This window comes from Myxine glutinosa, chromosome 2 (genome assembly GCF_964187855.1).
Source record: "Myxine glutinosa chromosome 2, kmMyxGlut1.1, whole genome shotgun sequence".
Lineage (NCBI taxonomy): Eukaryota > Metazoa > Chordata > Myxini > Myxiniformes > Myxinidae > Myxine > Myxine glutinosa.
Window position 1 is genome coordinate 151,961,640 of NC_136262.1, and position 27,020 is coordinate 151,988,659.

Genomic DNA, 27,020 nt, shown 5'->3' on the forward strand with positions numbered 1-27,020 from the left:
TAAAAATAGATAGCGGGATATCTCAAAAAGTTATAGATGGATTTGGACGAAACTTGGTGGACCGGTTGAGTGTCTGACAGGGACTATTCGATTCGATTTTGGTGACGATCTGAATATGGATTTGGATATAAGAATTATTTAATTTTTCAAGTGATTCTTCACCATTGGGAGATAGGGCCAAAATGATACATAGCAGGATATATCAAAAAGTTATGGATGGATTTGGATGAAACTTGTTGGACAGGTTGTGTGTGTGACAAGGAAGAATCGATTCAATTTTGGTGAAGATCCGGATCCAGCTCGTATAATTTTTTAAGTGGTTCTTCACCATTGAGTGATATGGCCAAGCAGGCATAGGTATGCTCTCTACTGAGTGCCGTTCTAGTTGAAACCCTGAAATTAGAATGGTTTTTTTTTTTCTCGTACGTGTGGTTTAGGTCCATGCTCACATTAAAAAAAAATTACTTAATGATGACAGAGTTGGATCACGGAGTCTCGAACTCAGGTCACCCTAATAAGCCAAAAACAACCAAAACATTTTGTAATTCAGATATTGCAAGGTTCGGCAAAAAATCAGCAGTGTGCCACCCAGCTATTATATATTTATTTAGTATTTGCTGTCACATGCGTTAAATATGTTACACGATTCCTCATCTTCTTCAGTTGCTTTCTCGATAACGTACTGTTTTATCTCATGTACATATCCAGCTAATTTACACTAAATTTAGTTATTTTCTATAGTCCTTTTTATCATACATCGCATGAATCATCACTCTCTGTGGTTACTTTCAATGAGAGGAATTTCTGCACCCTTAACATTTTGGTCCTCTTCCATCTTATTAGTTAATGCCTTGGACTTGTCATTTTGATACTTCCGATAAGGAATGTACAGGAGCTCCAACAGGTTTACGAAGGCGCACATCCCCGACACAAAAAGCATGAATCCGGAGAACGCTGTCTTTTCCCTGGCCCGGGGGACAAAACAGTCTGTAGGAGAAGGGCAAGGATCCTCAGAACATTTGAGGAGTCGAGGAATTAGCAGTCCAACCTTGCTGTAAATGTGCAAATATAAAACAACTGATCCGCACTCGAGCATGAACCTGTAAATACACAGACGCGGACAGAAATGAGGATGAAAACTGCATGGCAACAATAATAATTTAGCTCGTAATTCTTACATGTGTAATAAGAGGATGGGTAGGCAGAAGATGTCACTGAATTATAAAGTATATAATAAAACAATACAAAGGTATATTTAACGAACAAATCTGCTGCCTTCTGTTGTCCAAATATCATGCACCTTGACCTCTACAAAAGGCAACATGTTTCTTGTGTCTGTGACGTCACAATTATGTGATTAGTTTTGTTAATGGAGAGAATTCTTGCTGAAAATTAATTCATCAAGATCAACTCGAACCCCTAGATTTGTGACACTTGTCTAGTTAAGCTATGACCATTGCTGTTAACCCCCAAATGGTGTTTATTTAACAATTGCTTCATAGTCTCCTTATCATACTGAAAGTGAATTGATGTTTTATAATGTTGAACTCATTCTTGTAATCGAAGTACAATCCCCTCCATGAGCTTTAGAGAATGTAAGAAAGATAAGAAAGGGCGTACTTCATTAAAGCGGTCGTTGCATGAGTCCAGAGTAGGCCTCCCTTCAACTCTTCACTTTCGTGTCGTGCATGCCGTGAGGCAATGTGGACCAGAACTAACAAGGTTGGAGTTGACACCACGATGAACTGTGGGGAATAGAGGGTTTACATCATTAAAGCGATTAAATATTTTTGCAATACAGTAATCTAGGTTCACAGATTGACTCGGAAATCTGAATCAAAAGGTAACATGGACACAGACATCACATGTGGAGCAGCAACGAGAATGGAAGGTATGGGGAGCATGAGATGACAATAGGCAGCACTTTTGAAAGTTTGGAGTGAAAGGGATGAGACAACAGACATATTAGGAGTCAGTTACACAAATTAGAGAATCGAGGGATGAAGGAATGGGTTAAGCATTCAGCTTGGAATTGGGAAGGACAAAAGTTGTGGGATTCTGGAAGAAAGCATTTGACCTGCATGGGTTTGGGAAAGGTGGAAGTATGACAGTGGATAGGAGTGAGGCCATAAGTGAAACAACACAAAACAGAGTTCCCGGACCGACATGCGGTGGTCGAGTAACAGATTTTGGGACTCTTCCTTATTTTGAGATATTCCAATAACACTGGGAGGAGGCTTGGACTGGATTGCATCGTGGGGACCAAGATGAGAAGCAGCTGCACTATCCCAGAGTGGGAGGAATACTCCATGACACCTCACATGTAGGTTTTATACACTGTAATAACCTCTGAGCTGCTCACAATGGAATAAACTCTGTGGATAACACCAAAGCATCAGCCTGCCTTCGAAGCCATTTTGGAAATGTGGTCCGCCCTAGCCAGTTGTGGCAGAATATGAGGCTTCGGAGCTCCGGGGAATGCACCTCTTGCAGGGTTCGGCCAGATAAGTAGACTGTGTGTGTGTGAATGGGATTGAAAGCAAATCCTTGTGGAAGGACAGTGTGAGAGTATGGGATTTTTCTGTCTTAATATCTATATTATAAAAGGTGTGTCTGGTTGTGCTATAACTTGAGAACAGAATCACAGATTTCAATGAACCAACGATGGTGGATTTGGGGAACTCCCAGGATGGTTTGTGATGCAAAAAAAGAAAAGAAAATGGAGGGAAGGTTTTTGTGTGGATACATGGGCACGTGTGGCGAAACTGCCAACGCCTACTTGAAACTTGTTATCCCCGCAAAGAGGGCATGATCTCCCAGGAATCCTTTTTTTGTTGTTATTTCCCCATAGATTAGCCATCACAGTGAAGGCCAGTATTCCAGTCAGCGAAGCGACGGTTCTTACATGCTCGTACATGTTAAGATATCCGACCAAGGAGTTATTTAGTTTCCAGATTGACAGAGATGGATGCAGCAAAGCCTGCCTCTCAGAGGTGTGGTAGCCTGTTCTGGATGTAGTGAAGTCATCTGAAAAAAACAAAGTGTACTGGAGAGATAATGGAGCAGCTGCCATCGGGTTTTGGAGGATTGTGACTGCGAGAGACCTGCCCTGAGAGGTTTGACCGCAGGTGAGCTGGTATTTGGGGTCTGCCTTGTCGAAGAAATGATACACAGTGCATGTGGGGTTTGTGCAAAGATGTTGGTTTACCACAAGTTGGTTGTTCATTGCGAGTCATATACCTTAACGCTTACCAGTCATACATCTTCCATATTTGTAACATTACACATATTGAACTATAAAGCAACAAAAAAATTAAAGGTATGGCATGTGACTGGCAAACCCTAACTGTCTATTAAACAATCAATCATTTGGCACAGTCAAAATAACTTGGTGATGTGGGTGGAGTAGGGTCGCTGCAGTAACACACACAACCCGAACCAAGAAGTGGAAGAAGAGTGCCTTCAGTTACATGTGATGATAATATGGGAAATAAAATGACATCATGAGCGGCGAGAAACCAGAAGGGCCTTCTAACATGAACATGTCGTGGCTTTGTGAAAAAAACACATTTTGATTGTTATATTTTTTATTGTATAGTTAGTTATTACTCCCGCCAGGGAGTAATGCATTCACTGGTGTGTGTGTGTGTGTGTGTGTGTGTGTGTTCGTGTGTTTGTGAACAAGATATCTGGAAAAGTTCTGAACGGATTTGGATGAAAGTTGGTGGGATGATTGCCCTTGGGATAAGGAAGAATTGATTCGTTTTTGGTGAAGCTCAGGATATTATTCTCGATCCAGGAATTTTTTGAAGGATTTTTTTTACCATTGGAAGATAGGGCTCATTTTTTTTAACATTATCGTGATCTTTCGTGTCCGCCACAATCTTCTATATATTCTATATTTAACATTGTGAAATGAAAATAGTTTTAATATCTGTTGTAAATGTTTAAACTCGTAGTTATGCGTTAGAGCGGTGTATTTTTTTTAGCAGCGTCGTGTTCAATGTTCGTTTGACTTCCGTCGCGTCGTTTGACTTCCGGTCCCTCGAGCGACGGGGCTTGCTTCGATCTCTCCACGGCATCAAAGTTTGAGTGTTTTCCCGTTCGTTTCTTTGTCAAATTTCCGCTGCGTATTTTGTTGTGTATGTGTTATTGTGTGTTTCTATTTGGTTTTGGTTTTGTAGTTGTTGCAAATTTGTGTGTAATTAGTCGTTTCTTTGTTCGCGCTTCGTGCGCTTCGTGTGGCCTCCTCGTCTCGATTTGTGCCCCGCCCCCTATATCTCGTTTTTCTTCCCACCTCTGCTCCTGCTTTCTCAAATCCATGTTCTCACTTAGAGACTTTTCCCAGATTGTTTTTCATGGTTTTGTTTAAATATGTTCGCCGTGATATTATATCACAGCCGTGATGCTGACGCCGCCCCCCCCCCAGAATTTCCATGTTTTAAACGTTTCCCAGTGTGTACCCTGGATAAGAATAGGTACGCCGTATCCCTGCGTGTCGTAAGAGGCGACTAAGAGGGTTGGCGTCAGGAAGGGCATCCGGCCATAAAAACATTGCCTCAAAAAGAGAACCATGACAATTACAACTACATATGGGCAGGGTACAGCCCGAAGTGGAGATCAGTTTCTGAGGTTTGGGACATGGAATGTAGGGACAATGACAGGGAGATCAGGAGAAGTGGTGGAAGTATTGATCAGAAGAAGAGTGGACATATGTTGTGTGCAAGAGACGAGATGGAAGGGAAGTGGTGTGAGAATGGTGAAGGGTCGGCAGGGACAGAAATACAAGTTTGTGTGGCAAGGGTGCCCGGGGGGCGTGAATGGTGTTGGTGTCCTGTTTTCTGAGGAGTTTGTAGACAGTGTGGTGAGTGTGACTAGAGTGAGTGATAGGTTGATGATGGTGAAAATGATGATTGGAAAGCTCTTGGTGAACGTCATCTCGGGATATGCTCCGCAGGTTGGTCGAAGCGATGAAGAGAAGGACAAGTTCTGGTGTGCGATGGAGAAGCTGATGGAAAACGTGAAAGATGAGGAAGTTGTTGTGGTAGGAGGAGACCTAAATGGACATGTGGGAAGGAGTATGGATGGTTTTGACGGAGTTCATGGGGGTTACGGATATGGTGTGAGAAATGGAGAAGGTGAAAGGATTTTGGAGTTTGCTGATGGAGCTGATTTGTTGATTTGTAATACTCAGTTCCAGAAAGAGGACAATAAGCTTGTTACATACACGTCAGGTGGGTCGACGACAACCGTTGACTACCTGATGGTGCGTAGGCGAGATAGGGGGCACCTCCGGGACACAAAGGTGATCCCAGGGGAGGAGGCTGTTTCACAGCACCACTTGGTTGTCTGCGACGTAAGGGTGAAAGGTGCGAGGAGAGCTCGGCGGGTGAAGTACCAACCGAGAATGAAGGTGTGGAGGTTGAAAGAGGTGACAGTAAGGGAGGCATTAAAAGAGAGGCTGAGTAGGGTCGAGGATGATGTGGTTGAGCTTGAAAGTGGTTGGATGTCAATGAAAGCTAGTCTGTTGGGAGCCGTTGGTGAGGTATGTGGATGGACAAAAGGACCACCGAGGCACTCGGAAACATGGTGGTGGGATGATGAAGTTGGAAAGAGGATTGACGAGAAGAGGAAGAAGTTCAAGGAGTGGCAGAAGGCGAAGGGTACGGGAGCAGAAACAGCAGAGCATGAAAGTTATAAGGCAGCCAGGAAGGCTGCAAAGAAAGAGGTAGCAAAGGCGCAGGAGGCATGTAGGAAAATGTTCGGAGAACGCTTTGATTCGGAAGAGGGTCAGAAAGCAGTATTCAGGATTGCAAAGCAGATAGCGAAAGAGAAGTGTGATGTGATGGGGGTGAGTTGCTTGAAGGATGAAGTGGGACAAATCGTTGTCGACCCAGATGGAATTAAAGGAAGATGGAAAAGATATATGGAAATGCTGTTGAATACAGAGAATGAATGGGATGGCAACATAGAGAGTAACCCAGTTTTAGGACCGGCAGAGAAGATAACTGAGAAGGAAGTTGAGGAAGCGATAAAAGCAATGAAGTCTAGAAAAGTGGGAGGGCCGACGGGAGTTGTGGGAGATATGTTGAAGGCAGCAGGAAGTTGGGGTGTGAAGAGAATGACAGAGATCTGTAATCTGGTGGTGAAAGAAGGCCGCATTCCAGTGGATTGGGAACTGCGTACCCTCGTCCCTCTATACAAGGGGAAAGGTGACCCTCTGGAGTGTGGCTCGTACCGAGCGATAAAGTTATTGGAGCATGGAATGAAGGCATTGGAAAGGGTGTTGGAGAGGAGGATAAGGAAGAAGGTGAAGATCGACGAAATGCAGTTTGGATTCATGCCAGGAAGAGGAACGACAGACGCGCTTTTCATTGTGAGGCAGTTGCAGGAGAAGTACATGGAGAAGAGGAAGAAGTTGTTTCTTGGGTTTGTTGATCTGGAGAAAGCATTCGATGGGGTTCCACGCAAAGTATTGACATGGGCATTGAGGAGGTTAGGAGTGGAGGAATGGTTGATCAGAGTAGTGATGGCAATGTACAAAAGAGTGCGCACAGCTGTAAGGACGAAGGACGGGAACAGTGGTGAGTTTGAGGTGAAGGTGGGAGTGCATCAGGGGTCGGTACTAAGTCCACTACTATTTGTAGCTGTGATGGAGGTGCTGGCTCAGAACGTAAAGGAGGGTTTACCATGGGAGTTGTTGTATGCAGATGATCTGGTGTTGATTGCGGAAAGTATGGATGGACTGAAGGAAAAGATGAACACGTGGAAGGAATGTATGGAGACAAAAGGTCTGAAGGTGAATATCGGAAAGACGAAGGTGATGGCAAGTGGTAAAGCATGTGGTGAGGTGGAAAGAACTGGGAAGTGGCCCTGTGCTGTGTGTCGGAAGGGTGTCGGAGTGAACTCCATTCATTGTACAATGTGCGCTGAGTGGGTTCATCAAAAATGTCGTGGTCTGAGAGGGTCATTAACCAGTGTGGCAGCTACATTCAAATGTAAGGTGTGCACAGAGGGAGCTGCAGATGGAGGAAATGTTGAGTTGGATCTTGGAGACGGCGGGAAGCTGGAAGGTGTGAAAACATTTTGCTACCTCGGAGACATGCTGAATGGAGAAGGTGGATCAGACTCGGCAACGGTTGCTCGAGTGAGATGTGCATGGAAGAAGTTTCGGGAATTGAGTGGCGTGCTGATGATGAGGGGAGTGTCGTTGAAGCTGAAGGGAAAGGTGTATGCTGCATGTGTGAGAAGTGTTCTGATTTATGGGAGCGAGACATGGGTAATGAACGTAGAGCAGCAACGAAGGTTGGAAAGGGTGGAAATGCGAATGGTTCGACAGATGTGCGGAGTATCGTTGAGAGAGAGGAAGACAAATGATGAATTGCGAAAGATGATGGGAATCGAGCCTGTGATTGATGCTGTGAAGAGGAACAGGTTGAGATGGTTTGGTCATGTGTTGAGGAAGGATGAAAGTGACTGGTTGAGAAGAGTGATGGAAATGAATGTAGAAGGAAGTAGAAGACGGGGAAGACCGAGAAAGACTTGGCTAAAGATGGTGGAAGAAGAAATGTGGGCAAGGGGGTTAACAAGGAGAGATGCAGAAAATAGGGCAAAATGGAGAAGATTGTCATGGGGACCGCAAGGCTAACCCCCACTCTAGCAGGGAAAATGGCCTTTAAAATGCATGTTGTTGTTGTTGTTGTCTTCAATGTTCATTTTTTTTTCTAATAAAGACATATTCTGTCATTTTAAAACCACCAAAGTGTGTATTAAGTTTCCCCGTTTCATAAAACGTATCGTTTGATACGTATAATGTTTCAAAACTTTTCTTTTTTTTTCTTTTTTTTTTTAACCTCAGAAGAGATATCAACATTTTAGCTCAGCGAATGTCATTCGCGGTGTCAGTATTTGATGAACTTATAAAGACTTAGTTCCAGATTTGTCAATGGCTGAGGTATATTAACAAACGAATAAAACAGATTTGGCAAAATTCCAACTTTTTAAAAAAAGATCGCATATTCACCCAGGGTTGTGAGAGGCTGAAGAAGAAGAAACCTCACATGGGCTTCCCAGACCAAATAAATAATTCTGGTTCTGGCTCTGCGATTTTCAGGTTTATTACTCCCGCCAGGGAGTAGAGTAACGCATTCGATCGTGTCCGTCCGTGTGTGTGCGTGTTTGTGAACAAGATATCTGGAAAAATTCTGAACGGATTTGGATGAAAGTTGGTGGGATGATTGCCCTTGGGATAAGGAAGAATTGATTAGTTTTTGGTGTAGCTCAGGATATTATTCCGGATCCAGGAATATTTTTTGGAAATTTTTTTGGGAAAGATTTTTTCTGTTTTACTGCATTAAAGCTTTTATTCTTTTTCTTAAATGATGTTTTTCTCCTCTAATTCCGAGATATATCAAAATTAATTCTCTGACAGTTAGGGCTTACTTTCCTTTTCATTTATTGTTTTGGGGAGAGGGGACGGTAAACAAAACGTATTATTCCAACTAAACCCACGGCGGGAGTATGCGCTCTTCTGATTGGCGTTCTAGTCTGGATCTGCTTTATCAAACAAAGTTTCAGTAAGATTTAGACAACCTTTTGCTGTTTGAGATTTCATGTACTACCTTAGATGAGTGAAATTGGCTGAAATAATGAAAAGTAGGGATGCCAAGGTGGAAGCATTGTACCTGAAGTGCCCAAAAGCGGATTGGAGACACAGGGAAGAAATAATCGTAGCAGACAGTCACACAACCAGGTTGCTGTGTGTTGCACACAAACATATCCTGCTCGTCTTCAAATGCTTCTTCAGCCACAACCACAAGCATGAGCAAACGGAAGAAAAGAATGATCGAAAGCCAGACCTGGGGATAAAACAAAATGGGAAGCACAAGAGGATAGGCTAAAAACGTTATAATATTAACCATACTAACAATTAACAAATTTGTCGGAAATCGTTAAACTCACCTTGCCAACTTCGGTTTCGTTTCTGCGCACCTTTTGTAGGATCTCTTCCAGAATCTCCCAGGACATTGTGGCAATTTTACAATGGCTTCTTATATTCTCTTTTACCCTTTGTAAATGTTTTAGCCTCTCTTAATCGTCTTTTTTTCTTTCACGCCTGGGTGTGTTCAATCACCATACCATTTTCCTTCTTCCAAGCTTTCCATGTGGCCACTCTTCTTATGGCGAGCCCAAATTCTCCTGCCAGCTTTTTAGCCACTATTTTGTTTTCTCTGCCAAAAAAAAGAAGGGAAAATGTGAGTTCAAGTGAGCATAATGACATGTTATTAAATTAATTATTTAGTAAATAAAATAAAACTTTAATCATGAGCGTTATTCCACTCAGGATGAATACAAATTATTGAGTGATGCACATAAAATACCACAACAGAAAAGCCTTAGCGTATTATTATATGGAAGAAAGAAGGAGTAGAGAGGAAAAGATCAGACACCCTCTTCCCGGAGAAGTTCGCTTCGACATTGTACACTGTTGCTCAGCACACTGACGGGGCATGAAGACTGCGTGATGCGACCAGCCGACCCAGCGCAGGTAATGTGAGTGCAGTCACACTCCCTCCCCTAGAAGAATCAAAGTTGGCGTTCTTAGCGATGTGGATGCCGAGGACGAGGGCGACGGGGAAATTGAAGAGTGGCTTGCATCGTGGGACGACATCCCGCATCCGACTGAGGGATCAGCGGGTGGTGAGAGCCATCAGGCAGAAAGCCTTCAGCTCCATAAGTATGGACCCCCTCGATGCATTAGCGGATATTATTTTTATAATAAAAAAATAGAAAGGACAAATATATATAACTAGATGGTATTCATAGAATAATTATGCTGTGCAGTCAACTTGGTGTGAGACAACTCTTCTGTTTTTGAAGGGTTCTTTTTCTTTGATACAATATGGCTGCCAGACCACGTGAGGGATTACATCATAAATTTATATTCTTTAATCTAATTGTTGCGTAGATCACGCTCAATAAATTTCATACTAATCGGATCTCCACCGATCTGGGCTTTATGGTGGAGTAGCCAGACGGAAGCCTCTCCTCGGTGAAAGACACATGAAAGCCCGCTTGGAGTTTGCAAAAAAAGCACCTAAAGGACTCTCAGACTGTGAGACACAAGATTCTGTGGTCTGATGAAACCAAGATTGAACTGTTTGGCTTCCTTCTGGCCACTTCCGTCCGTCTGAGTTTAGAGAATGTAGGGAGGAATGACTGTAAGAGATTGAATTTTTTTTTGAAGTGGAATGATTTGAAGAGGAAATTGCAAAAAGCCTTTTAAAAAGGAAGAAAACCAGCATGTTGTAATAAACCACTGAATAAAACACTGCAGGGCAAAGTTTAAACATATTGTTACGGATTCATAACTTCCGTTATTGTGGTTTTCACCCACTTGACATGTTTCTGATATCATGTATTATTATTATTCTCAGAAGGTTTAGTATTCAGGAACAGCCATCTAAAGTTAAAACGGTTAACGTAAAATGATACAGGAAACCGACCCGGGAGAAAAAGGCCGTGAAGAAGAAGAGGCGTGAGGACAGGGAAAACGAGGCATTCTGAAAACGCTTCGTACCAAGCGTGGTCGAGCGTACCTGGCGAGGGAACTTTGGGCCCTTGAGAGGAATCTTGTGCGATCGGTGTTATCGCTGGAGTTGTGGAAGAGCCTGCGAAGTCAGGTACAGGCGTGAGGTTCTGGAGAATCTTCGCCGCGAGGCCGCGGCTCGAGTGAGAGCCGTCCGCCATTTCGCCCCGCGCGCTACCTTCCTCAGAAAGGTTTTTGTCGCGTCGGCTGGGCTTATCCTCCGGTGGTTTGCCGGGGACGGCTGTGCCATAAAGCGGTGCTGGAAGATTGCACTGCGGTTCGCGGATGGAACGGTGCATGTGCACGTCTGGATCGCGTCTTTGGGAGTTCCCTTTCCACTGCCCGTTTGCTGTTGGGGTGGATCACGTGACAGTCCACGCCTTGCCTACACCTCCTTACTTGCCATCGCCCCGTCGCCTCATCTCCGTTGAGTTATAGAGACATTGAGGGGTTTTTGTTCCAGTCCCCGGGAACGCAGTGAGTTATGTGACTTAGTGTTGGTACCAACCTAAGATATATTGATTGTCTGGATTTGCCATCATTATTGGTAATATTATTATTGTGTGGTTTTTAAATATATTATTGGTTTGTTATACCCATTGGTGTGGTTTCCTTACTGATTTCGACACGGAGTAGTATATCTTTTTCTGCCGTGATTCCTCCCGGGGTTCGGAGGTGTACCGAGACCAGGAGGTCGGGGAGGAACACGTAACATAAATTGGGGGCTCGTCCAATTGACTCGTGGGCTCGAAATTGGGTCTGCGTCCGGGATCTAAAAATCCCCTAAATTTAGTCTGGGAAAGAATTCCCTAACATTCCCAGAATTCCCAAATTTGGAACTTGTTCCAACATTCCCAATTTTTTTCCAAAAACAAACAAAATAATATTTTGTTTTTAAAATTTTCTTGTGTGAAGGTTAACAGGTGTTAACAATAGTCACCATGGAGTTTGACGCAGAGAAGTTTGCAGTGACCCCTAGTGAAGCACAGTTCAGAGCGTTAGTAAAATCGGACCTCTTGAAATTGGCCAAACATTTTAGCTTGGAGGTCCGAACTAATATGAGGAAGGCAGAGATGCAGACAGTGGTGATACAATCTATGGTGGGATTAGGAACATGGGAAGAGGTAGCCTGGGATTGGTTACCGGAGGAACCAGAAGACGTGGAGCTCCGGAAACTGGAGATGCAATTACTGAGCCAGGAAAGGGAAAAAGCAGAGGAAAGGAGAGCTGCAAGAGAACTCGAAGAAAGAAAAGCAGAGGAAAGGAGAGTGGAACGAGAACTCCAAGAAAGGTTAAAAGCAGAGGAAAGGAAAGCAGAAAAGGAAAGAGCAGAACAGGAACGAGAACTCCAGGAAAGGTTAGAAGAGAAAAAAGCAGAGGAAAGGAGAACTGCAAGGGAACTCGAAGCAGAGGAGAGAAAAGCCGACAGGGAGTTAAAGGACCGTGAAATGGCGCTTCAGCAGGAAATTAGACTCAAGGAGCTGGATGTGAAAGAACGAGGAGAGGTACCATCCATGCCGACTGGTTCGACACCTAGTCAGAACACCTGGGATGTTGGCAGACATGTGAGGCTGGTTCCACCCTTCAATGAAAAGGAGGTAGCCAATTTTTTTTCACACTTTGAGAAGGTGGCTCAACTGCTAAACTGGCCTGAGGAGTCCTGGACCATATTAGTGCAAAGTGTTCTGGTGGGTAAAGCTCAAGATATTTATTCGGCTTTACCGATTGACCAATGTGCAGATTATGAGGTATTGAAGAAAACCATTCCCAAAGCCTATGAATTGGTCCCTGAAGCTTACCGGCAAAAATTCCGGAACGCCAGGAAGAGGGAGAGTGAGACCCATGTGGAGTTTTCCAGAATGCAAGAAACCATGTTTGATCGGTGGTGTGATTCAAAAGGAGTCGGGAAAGACTTCGAACTACTGCGACAATTGATCCTGGTGGAGGAATTCCAACAGTGTGTCCAGGAGGACATTAAAGTTCATCTGGAGGAAAGAAAAGTACCAAAGCTGTATGAGGCAGCAGCCATGGCTGATGACTATGCCTTAACCCACAGGATGGGGTTCCACAAACCTAACTTCTCGCCTAGACCTAGCCAGGGGAGCTATGGTACATCAGGGGCGGAGAACGAAAATTCATGGGGGCGGCCTCGAGATGAATATGAGGACCACTCTGATACCACGACTTCTAGGAATCCGAAGACAGCAGTTCCAAGGCAGACTTACCCTCCTGGGGGCTCGAGGCAAACCACGAGGTTCTCCTCCAGGCCTACTTGCGCTTTTTGCCATAAACCTGGACACTTGATGTCCCACTGTTATGCTCTGGGAAAAGAAAATCAGGAGCGGAGGAGTCAGGAGCTAGTACCACTCCGAATGCAATGGCAAGTGTGAGTAATCGCCCTCAAAAGGGTTACCAACCATTTATTTCAGAGGGGTTTGTGTCACTGGATGGAGACCCGACTAACCAGAAACCGGTTCGGATATTGAGGGACACAGGAGCACATCAATCTTTGATGCTTGAAGGCATTTTGCCCTTGTCGGAGGAGACGGCAACTGGTGCTAGTGTTCGTTTACAGGGGATTGGTGGCTGTGTTACAGCTCCACTTCATGTCATCCATTTAGAATCTGATTTGGTGTCAGGACCGGTCACCGTAGGTTTACAAGCCACTCTTCCTGTAGAGGGAGTATCTTTTGTTATCAGTAATGATTTGGCCGGTGGTCAAGTTTCTGGTAACCTGATGGTTGTAAAAAGCCCAGTAGGGAAAATAACACCACACCAGTCAGGGATGGCGGCAAATTTGGCAAGCTATTTGTAGGTGGACTGAACTTCAAAACAAAGGAGGAAGTTCTGACCTCTGTCTTTAGCAAATATGGATCGCTTCTGGAAGTGCGGCTGGTAAAAGACAGGGAAACGCAAAAGTCAAGAGGGTTTGGCTTTGTCACGTTTGAAAACACAAAGGACGCCAAATAGGCAGAGGCGGATTGGAATGGTAAGGATTTGGAGGGTTGGACCATAACAGTAGGGAAGGCATTTCATAGGTGTCGTGGGGGCTACAGAAGAGGACAACGGAGTAGTAGTTTTGGTGGTGGCCGCAATCGATATTATTATGGAGGCTCCCAGAGTTACGGCAGCCCCCGAAGGAAGGATTTATCAGAGTTGTGGCCGAGAAGGAGACCGCTATTCATGTGACTACAGTGACAAGCGGTCCCACAGTAATTATTATGAAAGTTCGGAGAAGTTGAAGCACTGAATGCTGCGGAGCCGCTGAGCCAAGATTCCTACACGGATTAACCGTGAACGCCACGTTCCTCAAGGCATCCATGTAGTGAACTTCCCTACACGGATTAACCGTGAACTCCACGTTCCTAAAGGCGTCCATGTAGTGAACTTCCTGCACGGGCTAACCGTGAACTCCACGTTCCTAAAGGCGTCCATGTAGTGAATACTTCCAGGCCTCACCACCCAACCACCCTGGAACCTGGCTTTCAGCTCGGCCTCCCGGAAAAAGTGCTGTAGATTTGCTTGACTTTGGATTTTTGATCACCACCCCTTAACCTTCATGCAAACGAAACTAAAAGTGAAAATCAGAGGGTGCTGAGGTGGAGTTTGGCTTTGCAGGGGTTCAACTGGGAAATTGAACAGGTGAACGGCAGGGACAATGTCGTTGTTGATGCTTTGTCCAGAGTGGATTAACTTTGGAAAGCTCTGTGGGTTGTGGGAAAGTTTGTTGCTTTATTTTTGGGGAGATATTGAGTATTGTTGCTCCCGGGAATTGATGATTTGGGTTGGGAGTTTACTTTTGTTTGTTCAAAGAGTTTGCATGCAAAGAAAGTTTTCGCTGTGTTCAAACTTTTTTTCTTGAGGGGGGGAAGTGTTACGGATTCGTAACTTCCGTTATTGTGGTTTTCACCCACTTGACATGTTTCTGATATCATGTATTATTATTATTCTCAAAAGGTTTAGTATTCAGGAACAGCTATCTAAAGTTAAAACGGTTAACGTAAAATGATACAGGAAACCGACCCGGGAGAAAAAGGCGGTGAGAAGAAGAGGCGAGAGGACAGGGAAAACGAGGAGTTCTGAAAACGCTCCGTACCTAGCGTGGTCGAGCATACTTGGCGAGGGAACTTTGAGTCCTTGAGAGGAATCTCGTGCGATCGGTGTTATCGCTGGAGTTGTGGAAGAGCCTGCGAAGTCAGGTACAGGCGTGAGGTTCCGGAGAATCTTTGCCGCGAGGCCGCGGCTCGAGTGAGAGCCGTCCACCATTTCGCCCTGCGCGCTACCTTCCTCGGAAAGGTTTTTGTCGCGTCGGCTGGGCTTATCCTCCGGTGGTTTGCCGGGGACGACTGTGCCATAAGGCGGCGCTGGAAGATTGCACTGCGGCTCGCAGATTGAACAGTGTACGTGCACGTCTGGATCGCGTCTTTGGGAGTTCCCTTTCCACTGCCCGTTTGCTGTTGGGGTGGATCACGTGACAGTCCACGCCTTGCCTACACCTCCTTACTTGCCATCGCCCCGTCGCCTCATCTCCGTTGAGTTATAGAGACATTGAGGGGTTTTTGTTCCATTCCCCGGGAACGCAGTGAGTTATGTGACTTAGTGTTGGTACCAACCTAAGATATATTGATTGTCTGGATTTGCCATCATTATTGGTAATATTATTATTGTGTGGTTTTTTAATATATTTTTGGTTTGTTATACCCATTGGTGTGGTTTCCTTACTGATTTCGACACGGAGTAGTATATATTTTTCTGCCGTGATTCCTCCCGGGATTCGGAGGTATACCGAGACCAGGAGGTCGGGGAGGAACGGAACACGTAACAATATTTAAACCAAACCGCAAAAAACAATCTGGGAAAAGTCCCTGAAGTGAGAGTGTGGATCAGAGAAAGGAGAAAGGGTTAAATGAGATGGAGGAAACTAGGATTTGAAAGCCGAGTTACAGCTGGAGATGGAAGGAAGAGGTGAAAGAAAAGGAGATAAAGGGGGCGGGGCGGGGCGAGGAGAGAAGGAAATATATATATATATATATATATATATATATATATATATATATATATATATATATATATATATACTGTATATATATATATATATATTGTTGCGGATATGGGATTTGCATCCATCCATATCCGCTTGTAAATATTCCCCTATTTCCTCAATACTTCCCAACTATCCCCAATCCCCCATTCCCTAGTCCCATTTTCTGTAAACAACACTCTGTAGACCCGACCTCCCCCTATTTCCCCCATTAAATGTCGCACCCAGGTTCACCGCATCTCATGTAAGACAACTATAGGACATCTTGCTAGTTATTCTTAGTCTATGTCAGTTAAGGACTCGTTTCCATTAATTCTGACTCTTCGTTGCACCAGAATGTGATTGTATGGCACCGTTAGGAAGTTTAGGACCTCCCAATATCTCCCCGCAGCTCTTCCTCACGGTTCAGCAACAACAACAACAACAACAACAACAGCAGCGGCGGGCGCGGGGAGTGTGCGTCCTCATTCCGGCTTGGTTGGTAGCGGGTGTTGGGAGGGCATGAGGCCTTCCCAGCGAGCCGCCATCGAACATGTGCTCGACGGGGTTACCACGTAGGGGCTCGCTGTCAGCTCCTCGTCAAGGGCGGAGCCTGGTAACCCCCGCACCCAATGGGAGCGGCGGACCGGTCCCATCTGGGGCAGAGCCAACCAGCCGAGGGCGTGTCACTCCCCGCTGAGCATGCGCAGGAAGAGGGAGGTGACGTCAGATGCGCGCTGAGCTTGGAGAAAGAAAGACGCCACCTCCGAGCGCTGTGAGGCCTCCCTGCATCTTTTGGACCGTGCTTGATCCTGTCCCCGAGCCAAGGTGCACCTTGTGCTATCAACCGACCTGTCCTTCCCTGCCATCAATCCCTGTGTAAGTCAGCCTTGTTCCGTTTGTCTGTGGTCTGTCTGGGATAGATAAGATTGTATCTAAGTGCCTATCTCTTCTGTGTCTTTTACCTCACTCTACCTTGTAATCTACCCCTTTTCTCCACCACTAATTATATCCTCCTCCGGAGGTCTTGAGAACTGTACCCCTTGCGTCGTTTCATTTATCCCAGTCGTTGTGTCCTTTCCAATCATTGATTTAGCGTAGCGCGATTTGGCCAACGTCTGGGTGAATCGGGTGAGTTGGGGAAGAATCGGGGGAACTGTTAGGTCGCGGTGGACCATCCGCTCGGCCCATCATAACATCTAAACCGCGATCCGTAACAATTGGTGTCGAGGAGTGAGATACGAGGCCCGAAGCGCGCTTAACGCGCTCAAAATTACAAGCAGTTGGAAATTGTTTTGTTTTACAAAAAAAAAACGAATTTTGAAAGTCGCGCTATGGCAGATCAAGACGGCTGGGTTCCGGTAGAGGAGAGTGAGGCAGGGTCGATCCAGGACCAAATTGAGGGACAAGAGGAGAGCGAAGCAGTGAGGGCGGCAGGTTCGCAAAATGGCGTCCTCGCGCACGAGGCTTCAGGCGCGCAAAATGGCGTCCTCGCGCACGTGGGTGTAGCGGCACCAAATTTTGCCGCGCCCGTGACCGTAGCAGCGGCCGCAGCACCAATGAACTGGGGCCTATTCATGCAGCAGATGCAGGCCTTCATGGTCAAGGCGGATGAGGAGAGGGAAGAGAACAGGGGGATGAGAAACCAAATTTTAAGAATGGGGAACCGGATGGATGCTCAGAGTGAGCAATTGGGGGTAATGAGGGACGAAGCGAGGGGTACCGGTGAGGGATTAGACAAGAAATTAGAGGGGATAGACAATGGGATAGAAGGGGTGAAACATGGGTTAATGGGGGTAGAAAACAGAATGGCCGCTCAAGAGAATCAAATGGAAGGGATGAAAAAGGGGTTAGAGGGGTTAGAAAACAGTATGGAAGGCAAATTGAGGGACATGAGGGACCAAGCAGAAAGGGAAGTTAAAAAAATGGGGCAGCAGATAGAGGGGGTCAGAATGGGGGTAGAAACTAAATTGGATGCTCACAGGGAGGAAATGGAGCAGATGAGGGTGGCATCTGGGCAGGAGATGCAAGTGATGGGAGAAGAGATCAGAAGAGGTGTGAGTGAGGAGGTCGGAGGAGTGCGCGAGGAGGTGAGGCACTGTAAGGAGCGCATGGAGAAGGAGGTGAGAAAGGGGACTGTAAAATTGCAAGGTGGTATAGAGGAGTTGACGCTGGGAGTAGAACAACTGACAGTGGGACAAAAGGAGTTGGGGGACCAGGTAAAGAAGAACACAGCGGTAATAGAGGGTTTTAAATCGACACAGAAGGAGATGAAAAAGGACGTAGGGGTAATTAAAAAAGAGTGTCAGACGGTACATGAGGACCTGACGAGGAAAATGAACAAGGTGGTAGAGGTGATGGAGGTTAAAGAGCGTTAGGTGCGGGAGCACATAGAAAAAAATAAGGTGGAGTTAGAGGAAGAACTTAAGGGGGCGCACGAGGAGATGAAGGAGGTGAAGCAGAAATTAGAAGAAGTGGAAGAAGGGGTGAGCGAAATTAAGAAGCAATGGAGAGAGGATAAGAAAGAGATAAAGGAGGAAGTAAAAGAATTGGTCCAAAGTCTGTGTTCGGATCGTGATGATGTGCTCATTAACCGGATGAGGGATTCGCAGGTGATGGAGGAGAAGCGAAGAGAAAGAGGACCCGGTGTAAGTGGTACCAATATGGTCGTGCGTATGATGCGCCAGGTGATTTAATAAGCTTGGGGGTCGAGATAGACCCGGATGTTCGTGAGAGGCCAAGAGTGAGGTGTATGGCTGGTCCGGAGGGTATGGAACGAGGGTGCGAGCGAGAGGGTCCGGTGATGGGAGAGGTGCGAGGTGTGAGTGAGCAAGGTTGTGGTGGTATGGAATGGGTAGCGGGTTGCGGAAGTGTGACCCATGCATCGACACCAACAGGGGTAGTTTTTAGAGGGACAGGGGAGGCACGGGAGCCCCTTGGGGGTAATGTACTGTGGGGGCCCGGCCGGTTCGGCCCCGCGCTGACCCCGCAAGGGGCGACGCACGGGGTCCGGCAGGCGGGCAACGACTCGCATACGAGGTGGTCCCACAAGGTCCCACTCGCGCCGTATGACGGCAAGAGTGATCTACGCGCGTACCTGGCGCAGTTTGACTGTGTGTGTAAGGGCAACGGTTGGGGTGAGGAAGAAGGTGGAGTACACCTGGTGGCCGCATTGCGCGGCGCGGCGGCGGAGGTGCTGACGGCATTACCACCGGGTGCTCTCACCCTGCCAGCCCTCCGCGACGCCCTAATTAATCGATTTGGCATTGAACAGCAGAGCGAGCTTGTTAAAGCTCAGCTCGCGCTGCAAAAACGCAAGCCCCAGGAAGCCATCGGGGAACTTGCCCACGACATTCGCCGCGCAGTGGGGATCGCACATGCTAACATGGCAGCGGATTCCCGGGAAAGCCTGCCGCTGGACCATTTTATCCAGGCCCTCCCGGATATTGAGCTCCGGCAACAGCTCGCCATGTGGCGCCCGCAGACTCTGAGCCAGGCGGCTGACGCTGCAGCCCGTTGGGAAGCAGCGAGGCCCCTGGCCCGGGGGAGCGAGCGTCACGCAATGGCGGTCCGCCAGGTGGGACCCCCGATGGAGGGCGGACCCCTTAGGGAGCCTGCCCCCGACGTGAGTCCTGACCTGGCGGGCATGGTCCGGAGGCTGGTGGACCAGCGCCTGGCGGGACCTGGACCATGGCAGGCGGCCCCGGAAGTGGCCCGCGGTGGACCACGAGCGGGTAATCCAATTCGGACCTTCAGGGGGGAAAATTTGGAATTCCGGAGACAAGCACCTTATCAGGTGAGGTGCTATACCTGCAACCGTCTGGGTCACCTGGCGCGGCACTGTCGAGCCACGCGCCGGGATGATCCCCGGCAGTTGAGGTCCCTAACTCCGCCCAGGGGGGAGCGGGTTAGCCGACCCCAGACACCCCCCCGCCAGACCCCGGGAAACTAGAAGGCCTTACACCGGCGAGCAGGCGCCCCCGTGGATTGCCTCGGCTTTAGATGCCGAGGCGGGACCCAGTACCTCTGAATAAGGGGGGCTTATTAGTGCCAGAGGACTGGGGGATTGATGAGCGATGGGCCCGGTGGGTAAGGGTGGCATCCCTGCTACCCTTCCCATGATTATGGGGCAAATGCGCTATAGATTATGGGGTGTATGGCAGTGAAAACTAGCCCGGGTGGGTTAGGATATTGTGTGTAGGGATCTAGCGAAGATGACATTAGGTAACGTTAAGGTGAGTTAGTGACAAGGATACCTGTAGAGGGGACGCAGGTAGATTAGAGTGGATGATAATGACGAGGGAGCGCAATAGTTTAAAGGGACGACTGGGAAGCGCAAGTTTCAGAGGGGAGTAGTTAGATGAGATGATGCTGTGTGAGAACTGGACAGGTGTGTGGAGCAGTGTGTGAGTAGTGAGTGTTGTGGATCAGCGCGAATGCGCTTGGGGGAGAGAAGGGTGCAGGCGGCACCAAGTATGAGAGCACAGGTGTGCAAGTGCAGGTGTGTGGAATATATGGAGCAGAGAATGAGTGGTGTGGAGAGAGTTGGAGTAAGTGGTACGGAGTGGTGTGCATGGTGCGAAGGTGTGGATGGGGGAAGAGTGGACCCCCATCACGGATACCCGGGGAGGGTAGTTTAAAGAATAGTTAGAAGGTATAGGTAAATTGTGGTTGGATATTGGCATTTGTGGTGCGGATGCAGAATGGTATTGTGGATGGGTGCATTGGTGTGGTGAAATTGGCTGGTCGTGTGGCCTGTTAGTATGAGTGTGAATGGTTGGGCACTCCGCCACTGTTAGATGTCGGCCAGGTGAGGCCGCAGGTGGGCTCTGGGAGCCGTTAGTGTCAGTGGGTGCCTGAGGATCCCGGGTGTGGATCGGGCAGCCCGTGCCAGAGAGGGCACTGAGGGGGTGAGAGTGCGAGAGGGCCTTCCCCAGTTAGTTAGGTTAGGGTGAGGAGCAGGTGAGCTCGGTAGGCAACAACAGTGGTGGAGGTGTGCAGGTGGGCGGACCAGCTGGGAGCGTCACACGACCCAGCCACCGAAATTGTGCGGGGGCACCGAGTGATGAATCGGGGGAGTGAGACCCCAAATTGAGAAGCACCACAGTTTGGGCAATGGGAATTGGTTTTTAGAACCCATAGTGTAAGTTGGCCAATGGATTGGCAGGGAAAGACCCCGGGTAATGTAAAGTTGTTAAAGTCATTTAGGAAATAGTTAGGATTGATGAACCTGTCGCACCATACGCAGCCACTTACGTGAGGTGATGATGATGACTCCACACCTGTGTTCCTTTGTTCTGTGTTGCAGGAAGGGAGAATTGCTGTGTGGATTTGTGAGACGCATCACGACGTGGATGAGACATTGGGGTGATTCCATCTCTCCCTCCTTAGGAGGGACTGATGATGAATTGGTGATGGCAAATTTTGATGTTGAGTTGGAGATGGCAAATTTTGATGAGAGTTGGAAATGGCAAATTTGATTGGTTAGGAGGGAGAGAAGACGAATTTGTTTGATGGGAGGAACGGGGAAGACAGTAGGGACGTTTGTTGATGTGTAAAGTAGATGTTTATGGGTAGTGTTGTGTTTTGTGGATACAGTAAGGGGTAAGGGAGGGGCAATGTAGGTTATCTGGTGGGGGGGGGGGGGGGCGTACGGTAGGAACGTACCTGTCTCACCTGGTTCCCATGTGCCCCCAGTGTGCATTACCTAGTATTGCGTGCACTTTTGCGCCCTTACCACCTTACTCACTTGTCTTCTTTTGTCTCCCACCTCCGAGGATCTGGCTTTGGGGCAGAGAGAGAGGAGAGAGAGGTGCTGGCTCCGCAGTTGTGGGCCTGTACTTCCGCTGCTTGCTGCCTGGATCGATACACCATATGGACCGCAATTTTTGTGGCCGCCCACCATGGACCGCAGTTCTTTTGCGGGCAAGCACCACCCGTGGATGGACCTCTGGGTCAACGTGGCACCTATGCCATACAGGTGAACCACTTTTAGTTGGCCCCCCTGACGGCCACAATTTAGAAATGGACGCGGTTGGCGCCTTTCTTTATTTCTAAAGAAGCCAGAAGGCCAAGTGCACTCCATGAAGGCAAGACCAGCGGCAGAACATCGGCCGGCTGCGACACCACCGGTGACCATGGACACTTAATTGTGCATTTTTATGAACACTTTATTGGTGCACCGGATGGTGCTGACTGTGCGTAATGGGGTGGTGCTTTTGGTGCTTGGACGGGGTGCTCTGCACATTATTAAAGGCCGTAGGGCCACAGGGCACTCGTGGGTTGGTGTATCGATGCTGGCATGCGTGCTCTCTCTCTCTATGCATAACATCTGCATGTGTTCCTCAAAGAACAGGTCCTGGATCGTAGTGTAAATATCAGTGTAGTCTTGTGTAAATGATGCTCCCTACCGGCTGTATGTTTAGTTTGAGGATGCTTTCCGCGATTCGGTTATCCTGTGGGTGTGTTTCTGTTAGGAGAAGGGTGCAATGTCGCAGGGGGACATATTTACTCATTTGTGAACATCTGTAAAACTGTCGCACTCAGGGTTGAGTTAATAGTAGAGGGAACTACATCTGAGTGCCACACTAACGTAGGTAAAAATTTATCGGGTCGGGCCGCCCCGAGGTAGAGAAGGGTGCAATGTTGCGGATATGGGATTTGCATCCATCCATATCCACTTGTAAATATTCCCCTATTTCCTCAATACTTCCCAACTATCCCCAATCCCCCATTCCCTAGTCCCATTTTCTGTAAACAACACTCTGTAGACCCGACCTCCCCCTATTTCCCCCATTAAATGTCGCACCCAGGTTCACCGCATCTCATGTAAGACAACTATAGGACATCTTGCTAGTTATTCTTAGTCTATGTCAGTTAAGGACTCGTTCCCATTAATTCTGACTCTTCGTTGCACCAGAATGTGATTGTATGGCACCGTTAGGAAGTTTAGGACCTCCCAATACCTCCCCGCAGCTCTTCCTCACGGTTCAGCAACAACAACAACAACAACAGCAGCGGCGGGCGCGGGGAGTGTGCGTCCTCACTCCGGCTTGGTTGGTAGGGGGTGTTGGAAGGGCATGAGGCCTTCCCAGCGAGCCGCCATCGAACATGTGCTCGACGGGGTTACCACGTAGGGGCTCGCTGTCAGCTCCTCGTCAAGGGCGGAGCCCGGTAACCCCCGCACCCAATGGGAGCGGCGGACCGGTCCCATCTGGGGCGGAGCCAACCAGCCGAGGGCGTGTAACTCCCCGCTGAGCATGCGCAGGAAGAGGGAGGTGACGTCAGATGCGCGCTGAGCTTGGAGAAAGAAAGACGCCACCTCCGAGCGCTGTGAGGCCTCCCTGCATCTTTTGGACCGTGCTTGATCCTGTCCCCGAGCCAAGGTGCACCTTGTGCTATCAACCGACCTGTCCTTCCCTGCCATCAATCCCTGTGTAAGTCAGCCTTGTTCCGTTTGTCTGTGGTCTGTCTGGGATGGATAAGATTGTATCTAAGTGCCTATCTCTTCTGTGTCTTTTACCTCACTCTACCTTGTAATCTACCCCTTTTCTCCACCACTAATTATATCCTCCTCCGGAGGTCTTGAGAACTGTACCCCTTGCGTCGTTTCATCTATCCCAGTCGTTGTGTCCTTTCCATCATTGATTTAGCGTAGCGCGATTTGGCCAACGTTCGAGTGGAATCGGGTGAGTTGGGGAAGAATCGGGGGAACTGTTAGGTCGCGGTGGACCATCCGCTCGGCCCATAATAACATCTAATCCGCGATCCGTAACAATATATATTTATACATATATATATATATATATATGTATATTTTTTTGTTTTTAAAATGTTAGACAAAGGGTGGAAGTTAGGGGGAGAAGAGAAAATCTAAGAAATAAGCAATACGGCGAAGGAAGGAACTTAAATACACAAAACTCCGACGGGGGGAGGGAAGCCTCAAGTTACCAGGCGGCGCACGCCGTGCGAACAGAAAACGATTAATTACACACAAGTTTGCACGAATTACAAACCAAGATTAACTCGAAATGCACAGTAACACATACACAATAAAATAACGAGCGGAAATTTGACACAGACACAAATTGGAAAATACTTAAACTTTGAATTCCGTGCAGAGGTCAAAGTCGCAACCTTGCTCAAGGGACCGGAAGCGGCATGATCAATTTACTTCCTGATGATGAGAATAGTCCTTCCTGGACCTTCCTGGTCCCACCACCTCATAATAACATGATGCATAACAGTAAAATAGCTCTAAATCTCTGCTAACTCTCAACAAAGTAAATTATGATGACGATGATGTTGTTTTTAGCTGCGACGAGCAGCTCTATGAGAGGACCGCGTTGTTGTTCTTGTTGTTGGTGTGCCTTTTTGAATAGCGCATGCGCATACACTCGGACTTCCCCTACCGACCAAGCCCGTTTCAAATTATCCCTCTGCCACCCAGAATTAACATTAATAAATAACATTAATGAATTAACATTAACATTAACAGAAATAACATTCATGTCCATACATTATATGTAATCAGTTGAAGCATGTTGCGTCGCAAAACAAAGGACAAGACCACAACTGAAAGACAAAAAGACGCTAGTGCATGCGTATAATTTAATGACTGGTCGAATTTGGTAGCGCATATTGCAACGGATATCCTCATGATTTTACACGTCGCAGCTGGTGACCACACTGTGGTCATTTTCTCTTGTCACAAAAGAGAACACCCATCACTCCACATATAGTGAACAAAATGTCTGGAATTAATAATCACTAGGGCATGCCCGTACTATATATATATCTAAAATTATATCCCCCCCCTCTATTTACATGAAATGGTTTGGTCCATTCACAAAGCCAAAGCGAACGGCTTGCGAGTACGGTGACAATCCCCCCCCTCTATTTACATGAAATGGTTTGGTCCAAAGCGAACGGCTTGCGAGTACGGTGACAATCCCCCCCCTCTATTTACATGAAATGGTTTGGTCCAAAGCGAACGGCTTGCGAGTACGGTGACAATCCCCCCCCCCCTCTATTTACATGAAATGGTTTGGTCCAAAGCGAACGGCTTGCGGAGTTTGGTAAAGAAATCGCCATAGCGTGCACAAACGCGCAGGAAAGCGAAAGAATCGCAAATTAGTTTTAATTAGTTTTAAAACATAGTTTAACGCCAACATAGTTTGCCAACGTGAAATAAATGAATACGCTCTCAAATGTGCCGTCCGAGGCAGAGTCTGTTCGGCACGTTCGGCACACGTGATAGCTCGCTGCTCTCTGATTGGTTGAATCGTTTTTTGGACATAGCTCGGTAACTACTTGTCCGATTAATATGAAACCTTGAAAAGGCACATCCTCGGGTCCCCAGCAATATACCTGGCAAGTTTAAAGTATATCGGACCCGTGGTTGTCGAGAAACAGCGGTCACAGACAAACAAACACACAGAGATTACTGGAATTATAGATAGATGTCATATAATTATCTCTGAATAATAATTGTCCTCTTGTATTTAATATGGATCAATTTCAAATATATTCCCATAATTCATTACGTTTATAACTTGTATTTTAATTTCTATACCAACAGACTCCACACAGAAGCTCTATCATCGTTTCAGCATATTGAGATACAGTACTTGTATTTGTCTGTGTCTATCTCAGCCTGTTTGTCTTTAACAACCAAAGATGTATACGTATAATGTTGTCCAAGTGAAGATGAGGCTAAATTGAGGAAAATGAGGGAAATGGTGAAAGAAGGGGAAACAAAGACAGGATTAGGTGTCCAGGTGAGGGATAAAAGAGAAGAGACGATGGGAGGAGATAAGTGGGAAGGGGAGTGTTGGACATGTGGGGCGAAGGAAATCGATAATTCCACATAGTATTGTCGATATAACACATATCAAGATCATTATCCCTATCTTACAGATTGATGTGTAAAAAAGGAACGTCCATTCTTACCTGTTCCTGAAGAATATGCGGAAATACAGGTAAAGGTGAGGGAGGAGTCCTTAGACCAGCTGCTTGTTGAAGAGGGTGTGGTGAATACCGTGTGCTTGTGACAAGTTCATTCTGAATTTTCTATCACACCGTCACTACACTGGAGGCTATGGAACTTGTTTACAGTGAGAAGTTTGACTTCCTTTGCACACATCAAGGCCTAACAGATGAAAGACACATCCTGACGATACAAGTACGACTGACTCATATCTGTTAAGAAACCAATTAATTTATATTCCATAATTATTTGTTACTACCTTGCGTTGTTGCTCATTCTGGTGCACCTGGAGATGCTAGCTCGATGGTAGAATATGTGGAAATACAGGAAATATGAAGGAGGAGTCGTGACAACAGCAGCTTGTTGAAGAGGGGGTGGAGACCGCTGTGGGCTTGTTACAAGATCCTTTCGACTTGTGTACCTGAAACAATTACTTGGGTTCTATATGGAACTACCATTTTGATCGACAGTAAAATAAATTATTCCCGTGAAACTTTGTTTGTTGCATGGTCGGTAATCCCCAGTGTCTACAATTTACTTGTTCCTCCTTACCTCAGCATTAAGATGAGATGACTGAACTTGCCAACAAATGAAAAATATTGATTTGTTGTGGAGTATCAAAGACGTGACCAGACTCGGTGGTGTTTCCCTGTTTGAGCATTTCCTCTATGTCTGGGGTCAGTGGTTCAAACTGATTGTGTCATACCAAGGATTTGCAAAGTGTCAAATCGAGTCATGCCAATGATAGAGTGGTACATGTTGCTTTCTTGCTTGATGCTCAGCATTTGAGAAGGACAGAGCATGGACAAACGATGCTGGAATGCAATAGCAGACCTTCCAGTGTAGCCCTTTCCAAGAAACTTCTTCAACGCTTTGTATAGAGTATGCCACTGTTTTTACCTGTGACGTGTTGCATGTCTACCGTTTGGTTGTTGTTGTTGTTGTTGTGGCTCTTGTTGGAGGTCGATATTTGAAATGTGCACCCCATTTTATGAATAGCTGCTGGACCCCACCCACATTTGTCACTTGACTCCAGTCTCCACCCACCATGGTACCCAGATAAGATAATATGGCAGCCATCTTGGTTTTATGGTGGGCCGAAGAGATCAGTCCTAGAGGCCTCTGCTAATTATATACTGCCCAGGTTTGTTGTGTCAGATATATCCCTAGTCTTTGTTTGGGTTGAGTGTTATTCACGACTAGCAGAGTACACGCCTGATGGGCGATATTGTTCTGAGCATGCGACATGTTTGTCTGACATCTTTATTTGGGTGATGTATAAGCAACTGACAGATCCCTCAATCGCTCACAAAAAAATAAAATAACCCGGGTTACATGCATGAAGCAAAAACATCCTTGCTGCTTATAATTCAAAACACCTCACTGGAAAACATGGGGAGAGGAATATTGGACTGTAAAGGGTA

General features: G+C 46.8%; 1 protein-coding gene across 1 annotated transcript; it reads right to left on the reverse strand.

The window, feature by feature from the left end:
* Window positions 1-584: 584 nt before the first annotated feature.
* Window positions 585-25,918, reverse strand: LOC137421158 (gap junction beta-2 protein-like). The gene is made up of 5 exons (XM_068106937.2): window positions 25,560-25,918; window positions 8,962-9,230; window positions 8,685-8,858; window positions 1,621-1,745; window positions 585-1,100 (listed from the first exon to the last, which is right to left on the reverse strand). The coding sequence occupies exons 2-5, from the start codon at window positions 9,025-9,027 to the stop codon at window positions 770-772; spliced, it is 696 nt and encodes a 231-aa protein (XP_067963038.1). The 5' UTR covers window positions 9,028-9,230; window positions 25,560-25,918; the 3' UTR covers window positions 585-769.
* Window positions 25,919-27,020: the final 1,102 nt, after the last annotated feature.

Bases quoted from the DNA above. Each gene is read 5' to 3' on its own strand.
- LOC137421158 (XM_068106937.2), bottom strand. From the start codon at position 9,027: ATGTCCTGGGAGATTCTGGAAGAGATCCTACAAAAGGTGCGCAGAAAC. The intron at 8,859-8,961 runs GTGAGTTTAACG...TTTTATCCCCAG, and splicing joins ACGAAACCGAAGTTGGCAAG to GTCTGGCTTTCGATCATTCT. The intron at 1,746-8,684 runs GTACAATGCTTC...TATTCCCCACAG, and splicing joins TCCGCTTTTGGGCACTTCAG to TTCATCGTGGTGTCAACTCC.